Source organism: Hypomesus transpacificus, chromosome 14 (genome assembly GCF_021917145.1).
Source record: "Hypomesus transpacificus isolate Combined female chromosome 14, fHypTra1, whole genome shotgun sequence".
Taxonomy (NCBI): domain Eukaryota; kingdom Metazoa; phylum Chordata; class Actinopteri; order Osmeriformes; family Osmeridae; genus Hypomesus; species Hypomesus transpacificus.
Window position 1 is genome coordinate 4,961,088 of NC_061073.1, and position 9,292 is coordinate 4,970,379.

General features: G+C 47.5%; 1 protein-coding gene across 1 annotated transcript in view; it reads left to right on the forward strand.

Moving 5' to 3' along the window:
• Positions 1-9,292, forward strand: part of itpr2 (inositol 1,4,5-trisphosphate receptor, type 2) — a 33,048-nt gene that overhangs the window by 21,883 nt on the left and 1,873 nt on the right. The window contains exons 36-37 of the mRNA XM_047033473.1: positions 42-132; positions 1,345-1,425. Of these exons, the coding sequence (XP_046889429.1) occupies positions 42-132; positions 1,345-1,425 (172 nt within the window). The remainder of the gene's footprint in view (positions 1-41; positions 133-1,344; positions 1,426-9,292) is intronic.

A 9,292-nucleotide genomic window follows, 5' to 3' on the forward strand; every position in this document is an offset into this window, starting at 1 on the left:
TAGCATCCCTATTTTCCCTTTAATCTTTTCTGTTCATGTAGGAGCTCCCCAGAGAGGGCGAGCCTTCCATATCTCAGTCTCACTACACCAAGCCCTCAGAGGGCTGGAGAGGGCTTCTCTCATTCTCAGACCGTCAGCAGACCAGCTGCTCCTAACAGAGGAGGTTGGGCCCCCGATAGCAGCAGAATCTCTGGCTGCATGTCTGACATCCACACAGAGGACCAGATTAGAGAGGAAATGCTGAGTCATCTCTCTCTCTCCCGCTCTCTCTCCCTTTCTCTCTCTCTTTCTATATATATACTGTATCTTTCCCACTCTCTCCGCCTCCCCCTCTCTCACTATCTTTTTCCCTCTCTCTCTCTCTCTCTCTCTCTCTCTCTCTCTCTCTCTCTCTCTTAACCTTTCTCTCACCTTAAATTGGTTCTGACAGACCGTGAGGCTGTAGTGTGGTCTGCTCAGATGGAGGGAGGCTGTAGTGTGGTCTGCTCAGATGGAGGGAGGCTGTAGTGTGGTCTGCTCAGATGGAGGGAGGCTGTAGTGTGGTGTGCTCAGAGGGAGGCTGTAGTGTGGTGTGCTCAGAGGGAGGCTGTAGTGTGGTGTGCTCAGATGGAGGGAGGCTGTAGTGTGGTGTGCTCAGATGGAGGGAGGCTGTAGTGTGGTGTGCTCAGAGGGAGGCTGTAGTGTGGTGTGCTCAGATGGAGGGAGGCTGTAGTGTGGTCTCTGGTGCCCTCAGATCAGGGTTCGGAGCTTCGTGTCCGGAGTCCGTTGTTTTGTGTTTCATCTGCACTCTCTTTGTGTCTGACAGTGTGTGTGGTTCTCCAGTTGGCTCTGTGTCTGACAGTGTGTGTGGTTCTCCAGTTGGCTCTGTGTCTGACAGTGTGTGTGGTTCTCCAGTTGGCTCTGTGTCTGACAGTGTGTGTGGTTCTCCAGTTGGCTCTGTGTCTGACAGTGTGTGTGGTTCTCCAGTTGGCTCTGTGTCTGACAGTGTGTGTGGTTCTCCAGTTGGCTCTGTGTCTGACAGTGTGTGTGGTTCTCCAGTTGGCTCTGTGTCTGACAGTGTGTGTGGTTCTCCAGTTGGTTCTGTGTCTGACAGTGTGTGTGGTTCTCCAGTTGGCTGTGTGTCTGACAGTGTGTGTGGTTCTCCAGTTGGCTCTGTGTCTGACAGTGTGTGTGGTTCTCCAGTTGGCTCTGTGTCTGACAGTGTGTGTGGTTCTCCAGTTGGCTGTGTGTCTGACAGTGTGTGTGGTTCTCCAGTGTGTCTGACAGTGTGTGTGGTTCTCCAGTGTGTCTGACAGTGTGTGTGGTTCTCCAGTGTGTCTGACAGTGTGTGTTCATGTGTTTCAGAGAGGAAAAGCAAGGCCAGCTGCTTCCAGAAGAACACTGATGAGGAGGCGTGTGTTGGTGTGAAGCTTGAACACGCTGAAGGTAGATAGGACGTCATCTCTCTCTTCCTCTCCTCCCCCCCACCTTTCACTCTTTCTCTTCTCCCCCCCACCTCTCTCTCTCTTTCTCTTCTCTTCTCTTCTCTTCTCTTCTCTTCTCTTCTCTTCTCTTCTCTCTCTCTCTCTCTCTCTCTCTCTTTTTTTCTCTCTCTCTCTCTCTCTCTCTCTCTCTCTCTCTCTCTCTCTCTCTCTCTCTCTCTCTCTCTCTCTCACTTCCTACTCCTCAGTGTAGTTTGCTGTTGTGGTCTAATCTCCCTGTCTATTCATAGAATCTATTTTACTAATATTGGTCTTGTCTTACCAGAATTCTATCTGTAGTGTGAGTGTGTGTGTGTGTGTTTGTGAGTCATTGTTCTATGGCTAGCTTAACCTTCCTCTTCCTACTGAAGACTACAGTGGCCTGTTACAGCCTCTCAGTTTAAATTGCTCTGTGTGTGTGTGTGTGTGTTATTTGTGCGGGTGTAGGTGTGTCTGTTTGTCATTGTATTACACTCCTACCTTTTCCGACATCTGTGTTGTCTGAATAGTTAAGTCAAAACTAGCTTGACTTGGCATTTCTGTTTTGCGGAGAATTTAATGCCTGAAGAGCGTGTGACAGGGCGCCGAGCCAGTTAGGCACATTCATCCAACATTCATCCAACATTCATCCAACATTCATCCAACATTCATCCAGCATTCATCCAGCATTCATCCAGCATTCATCCAGCATTCATCCAGCATTCATCCAGCATTCACCCAGCATTCATCCAGCATTCACCCAGCATTCACCCAGCATTCATCCAGCATTCATCCAGCATTCATTCAGCATTCATCCAGCCAGTCAGTCTGCCTACAGATCCAACTGAGGCTGACCCTGCAAAGATTGTTATGAGAGATGTCAGGTTGAGTGAGGGGAGGGGAGGGTAAGGGAGGGAAGGGGACAGAGCTCCTGTCTCTGAGCAGGAACTCTCCTGCTCCTGTCTCTCCTCCTCAGACCACCCTCTACTTTTACGTTCTTCACCCCCTTCTCTCTACTCCTCTTTCTTTCTGCTTTCTCTCCCCTCTGCTGGGAAGCTCAGCCCCCCTAGCTGTGGTCCCCATGCTGAGAGGGCGCTGGGCTGGATTAAGGGATGAGACAGGGATAATCCGGAGAAAGTCTGGAAGGTTCTATAGAGCGGTTTAATCCTGAACGTCAGTCTGCCTGTGTGTAGGACTGAATCATCTGGCCTATCTGTGTCCCAGTGTACTGGTGTTAACCCACCAGACACACACAAGCACACACATGTGCACACACACACAAGCACACACATGTGCACACACACACAAGCACACACACGGACAGACACGCTGTAATTGGGATATCTTACTGTAACTAGGTAAACATGTACATCGCTAGATGTTGACCATCTTTTTTGCGTACTAGTAAACACTACATACTAGTAAATACTAGATACAGGAAGTAAGCTACTTGTATCTAGAACGAGTTCAAAGTCAAGCTAGTCTTCCTGTCATGCTGTACAATCCATGCATTCTTGCAGTGGGACAGGTGTTGGTCTAGAACATTCCTGGTGAAACCTGCAGAGAGGAATGAAATGAAGCCAAACAGGTCTAGTTATAAGGAAGGAATCTTTCTCTGAACTCCTCAAAGTTGCCCTGTAGATTTCCTGAAGCACTAGGTGTTACCGAAATGGTATGTGGTGTTACCGCATGTTTAAACGCTACTTTTAGCACACGTTGTAGTTTACAGTAGTAAACCAGTGTGTTGGGGGGGGTGTTTATGTGAGTGGTCTTGACCAGAAGCACCCACAAGGATAGTAAACTAAGAAAAACCTTTCTTTGTGGGGATTTTTTTTTTTTTGCTCCTCAACTTCCGATGTTAATTCTAGTTGGCTAGAAATGAGTATGAGGTATTGAATTACATTGAGAGTTGTGGTTAGAGAACCAACAGTTTTGAATGGGAGTGATTCTTCACTAGGATGGTAAACAAACGTAAACGTAAACGGCTTCTGCATGCCCCCCCTCCCTGCCCTATCCTTCCGTTCGCAACAAGATTAAAGATTAAAATAAATCAGATCAAATGCTGGAGCGAGAGGAATTTGGTAAACATTTCAATCTCTCGGATGTGGAAGGTATGTATCTGACCACTCATCTCAGCTCTCTGACTCTCTACTGTTTTACAGTAAGAATAGGATCAAGGAAACCAAAACGTGTTTGATCGGTATATCGATTCCAGATGGAATGTAAGCTCTCTGTAAAGTTTGGGTCAACCTCTCTCCTCTCTGAATGAGGAGGGCCCTACTGGGCTGTGTTTGTGTGTTCATTCTGCCTTCACTCAGCTTGGATTGGTTGCCAGGGAAAAAAGGTGACAGAGAGTGTGACAGGTAGAGAGAGAAATTGATAGAGAGATACAGCAGGAGAGATAAAGGGACAGAGAGAGAGAGACATTTACAGAGAGAGAGAGACATTTACAGAGAGAGACCCAGAAAGAAAGAGTGACCGAGAGAGAGAGATAGAGAAATTGACATAGAGAGATAACGTGACAGAGAGAGAAGTTTGCGGAGAGGAACAGAGAGAGAGAGAGAGAGAGGGGGGGGGGGTATGCATGTTTGCTGTGAGGGAGGAGTCTCGTTGGTGAGTCGTAAGGCAGAGCAGCAGAGGCAGTAGAAGACTCGGGCTGATGGAGTCCTTCTGACAGACGTTCTGTCTCTGGGAGAAATCTGCCACCTCTCCTCACCTCTCTCCCTACCTCCTCTATCTAGCTGCCTGAGACGTTGGGTGAGTTCACCTCCACTGACTTTAACTTAACCCGAGCTCCATTCTCCCTCTGTGTCAGTTACTCTATCTGCACCACCCTTTCTCTCTCTCTCTCTCTCTCTCTCTCTCTCTCTCTCTCTCTCTCTCTCTCTCTCTCTCTCTCTCTCTCTCTCTCTCTCTCTCTCTCTCTCTCACGTTCTCCATGGTGTCTTGCGCTAGAGGTTGAGTGTGGTTTGTTCGATGCTGTTGTTGAGGTTGTTTGTAGAATCTGAACCAGGTAGAGAGGCAGACCGCAGAAACCACTTCCAGAGAGAGCGAGATGAAGGTGTCTCTTCCCCATCTCACACTGCGTAACTCTCTGAAACTTCTGTCCAGCTCTCCTCTGGAATGTCCCCCTAGCCTAGGACGAGGCTTAAACAAACTGGTTCTGCAGAGGGACGATTCAAGCTAGCTGGTGTTTTAGGTCTGGATGTGTTCTTTCTGTTTTTGACATTCTTTAGATCTGGATGTGTTCTCTCTGAGGACTCTCTTTAGGTCTGGATGTGTTCTCTCTGAGGACTCTCTTTAGGTCTGGATGTGTTCTTTCTGAGGACTCTCTTTAGGTCTGGATGTGTTCTCTCTGAGGACTCTCTTTAGGTCTGGATGTGTTCTCTCTGAGGACTCTCTTTAGGTCTGGATGTGTTCTCTCTGAGGACTCTCTTTAGGTCTGGATGTGTTTCTCTCTCATTTTTTGCCCTTTCGGAATGTGACGTTGACATTGTTTTACGACCACAGACAACGGTGTTATCTACGTGAAGGCCACAGAGACACTTAGGTTAGGTGCCATCGACTTAGTTCACGCTCAACCTCTCTCAATGCCCCTCTCTCTCTCTCTTTTTCCTGTGTCTTCATACCTGCTCCTCGTGTTGGAAATCACCCAGAGGAGTGACGACAAAGGCCATTTCAGTCCCACACGGATTCTGTTGGGAAGTCTGTTTGCGTTGCATGTGAGCAGAGGGACTGGGCAGGGGGAGGAGGGGGGGGAGGGGCTTGTGGGGGCTTGTGGATCTGATCTATTTTGGGGTTTATAGTGAAGACGTAGTTTGAGGCTTTTTAAGAGAATCAGGCAATGAAGACACTCTTCTTTGTGTCGCAGGCAGGCAGGCAGACAGGCAGACAGGCAGAAAAACAGCCAGACAGAAAAAGAACAAACCTGTGTTTGAGAACGAGCCCACGTGACTGACACTGGGGAGACAAGGAAGAGGAGGAGAGGTGGAGGGGAGGGGGCGGGGAGGGGGACGAGAGAGAGAGAAAGATAACAGGGAAAAGGAGGAGAGGTGGAGGGGAGAGAGAGAAAGATAACAGGGAAAAGGAGGAGAGGTGGAGGGGAGAGAGAGAAAGATAACAGGGAAAAGGAGGAGAGGTGGAGGGGAGAGAGAGAAAGATAACAGGGAAAAGGAGGAGAGGTGGAGGGGAGAGAGAGAAAGATAACAGGGAAAAGGAGGAGAGGTGGAGGGGAGAGAGAGAAAGATAACAGGAAAAAGGAGGAGAGGTGGAGGGGAGAGAGAGAAAGATAACAGGGAAAAGGAGGAGAAAAGAACCAAAAGTCACCATAGACGAAAATAGAAAAAACACTTCCTGGCAAAGACCTGTCTGGTATTCTAGCATGTTCTGCCACCCGTGTCCCTCACATCTTCACACAGTCACCTGACACTGCTTCCGTACTGTGCAGACAACACAAGGAAACGTCCTTGGCCGTCTACCTGCATAAAAACACTGAAACTTAAGGAAAACATCAGCTTCCAACATGGGATTTTTCAGAATGTGGATATACTGATACGAGAAGTTTGCTAAAAAAGATAGGAGCTATTTTAAGACGCATAGTGTTTTCTTGGCTGTTCCTCCCTCTCTCCTTCTCACACTCCCTCTCGCTCCTCTCTATCTCGCTGAGGTGAAGGCAGCTCTGTTTTTTCCCTGATTACAGGGAGAAAGTGGTTGTTAGATTGATACATTTTCTCAGGGCTTGCTTGTAAACAAACTCCCTCCTCTCAGAAGCAGTGAGAGAGAGAGAGAGAGAGAGAGAGAGAGAGAGAGAGAGAGAGAGAGAGAGAGAGAGAGGGAGAGAGAGAGTATGTGTGTGTGTGAGGCAGTGAGAGAGAGAGACAGAGAGAGAGAGAGAGAGAGAGAGAGAGAGAGAGAGAGAGAGAGAGAGAGAGAGAGCGTGTGGGTGAGGCAGTGAGAGAGAGAGACAGAGAGAGAGACAGAGAGAGAGAGAGAGAGAGAGAGAGAGAGAGAGAGAGAGAGAGAGAGAGAGAGCGTGTGGGTGAGGCAGTGAGGGAGAGGCAGGCTAGGGATGGGTCTCTGTTGTGAAATGCATCATCATTCTAGTGGTGTAGTGTAAATGGTGTAGGAGAATGGAAGACTGACCTTCACCCTCCTCCTCCTCCTCTTCGGCCTCCTCCTTCTCCTCATCCTCCTCTGCCTCCTCTCCCTCCTCTCCCTCTCCCTCCTCTTCTCATCAGTGTCTTTGGAGTCTAGTGTGACTTTGCTTTCTTCTCAGTGTTGTAGGCGGCTGGCTGATGCAGACTAATCGAAATCCTTCAAAAAATCATTTGCGTCACAAATTCAGAAGACCGATCAATATTATCACATGGCTGATGAATGACTGCTGCTGCTGTCTGTGGACTGCAGTCCTCCCTGCTCTGTATTCCAATATTATTGAGTTCCTGGATGAAGGCCGGTTGCCATGGTAGCCAATCACCTTGCGTTGTGAGTGAAGTATGTGAAGTGTTTTTGTCCAAATGGAGGCATGGCGGTATCCAGGAGTTCCAAGTCCTGCATCACAGGATACAGTACGGTTTACACGAACGCCAACTGTACCGGACAAGAGCTGTTAGCTGTCACGTCAGATGACCAAGACTGAAACTGAATCCAGGTGTTCCTGTCGGGTAGCGGGCGGTGTGTGTGTGTGCGTGTAGTCACACTGAGGTGTGTATGTACTGTACAGGCGTGTGTGTCACTGCTGGTGTCGTGAACATCTATGTGCTGTGGCTGTTGTATTCTAGGTCTTGTTTGATATCATATACAGCAAGACACCAATCTCAGGTTGTCCGTCTGGTTTGCATATAAGTGTGTGTGTATGTGTGTTTGTGAACCCCCCTCCTCAAATAAACCCCACACACACACACATATTGACACACACAGTTGAGGACAGGCCCCTCCCCCAGAGGTCTCCAGAGACAGTACTGAATGAGAGGCTCCAAGTGTGGCTCTGAAACGTCCCAGAATGCCTCCTTTGTGCCGCCCAGCTAACTACTTAATGTCCACATGCTTCCCTTTAGCCAGGGCGCTGGCTGCTGATTTGCATAGGGAGCTATACTAAGATGGGTTTTAATGAGAGGGGGTGTGTGTGGGTGTGTATGCGTGTGTGTGTGGGTGTGTGTGTAGCATGGCCTTGGAGGTTCGCGTGGAGGTTTTCCCCCTGATACGAAGTCCAAAAAAATGCTGGGCTCCTTTTAATGTGGATGTGGGTAGAAGCCAAGCTCATAATAGTGCTCATTCCTGAGAACCAGCGTTAAATTTACCCAGAAACCCCAGACCATGTTCGGATGGCCTCTCCCCCGGAGCGGACTGTGGGACTCGACTGAGTCTCTCTGTTTCTGCGGCGTTTTGCCGCTAATTACTGCATAGCGGTAAGAATAAACACTGTACCGGCATGAATGAATAGCCACCTAGAGAGGGGCGTGTGTTTCTTTGCGTTTTATGTTCTTAGATTGGGTGTGATGAAAGCTACGCAGAGAAAAATGAAACGACCCTGGAGATGAGGTTTGTGGGTTAAGTGGGTTCGAATACAAACACGCGCTATTTATATACAAACATACATGTTTCCACTGTGCTGTGGAGGAAGGACTTACCCTACCTCCTTCCTGTACGTCACACTGTACTGCCCTGCATAGGCTTTGCACATTTGCACTTACTATAACCACCTTGCACTTGTTTCATTACATTGGTCAGGGAGTATTGTGTATAATATTGTTTTGTTTTTATTTTTACTATTATTATTATCTTACCTCTTATCTTTTATTGTTATTATTGTCCGTTTCTATCGGTTTGATTGTTAAAAACTGCACTGTTGTAGGTTGCTCAGCGGCATAAAGCTTTTCATTGTCCGGAGGCGTTATGACCAGTGTTGGGTGTAACGCGTTACTAGGTCACTTTTTTGTCACAGGTTGACAAGAACATTCATGTAAGGTGCAATCTTGAGCTTACTGTAGAATCTCAAAAAAGCAGCCCTACCTGATCGAAAAACGTTTTCCTCGTACCTAGATAGGTGTTATACCGACATGGAAACTGAGCTTAAATTACATTTGAGAGTTTGGAATATATTTCCACAACTGCCGACATTTGGACGAGCCAAAACAAAGGTAGAGCTTGATGTCATGTTCAACTTAAAGTTAAGCTTTTGTGTTATGCACATAATGTTTGGTAACTAAAGAGTAAAGAAGGTTACATTTGTTAGTAAATTGTTTAGTATTAGTATGTTTTAAAAAGCTAAGATGTTTTAAAAAGCTAAAAGGCTAAACTATTCCAAGTTTGACTCGTATTTAATTATTTCCTTTCTGTTGTCTATCCGGTCAAGGTTTATAGGGATTGTAAGAAGTACAATTAATTACATTACTAATCGAGTAATTAAATTACTTTCCAGACAGAGTAATTACAAAAGTATTTTAAATAAAATATTTATGAAGTAATTAGTAATTAATTACTTTTTTGAAGTATCTTACCCAACACTGGTTATGTCAAAGCGTTATAGGTTGGAGACCCCTGGTATAGAGGCTGAGGTTGGAGACCCCTGGTATAGAGGCTGAGGTTGGAGACCCCTGGTATAGAGGCTGAGGTTGGAGACCCCTGGTATAGAGGCTGCGGTTGGAGACCCCTGGTATAGAGGCTGAGGTTGGAGACCCCTGGTATAGAGGCTGCGGTGGGAGACCCCTGGTATAGAGGCTGCAGTTGGAGACCCCTGGTATAGAGGCTGCGGTGGGAGACCCCTGGTATAGAGGCTGCAGTTGGAGACCCCTGGTATAGAGGCTGCGGTTGGGGACCCCTGGTATAGAGGCTGCAGGTCGCTCGGCATTTCC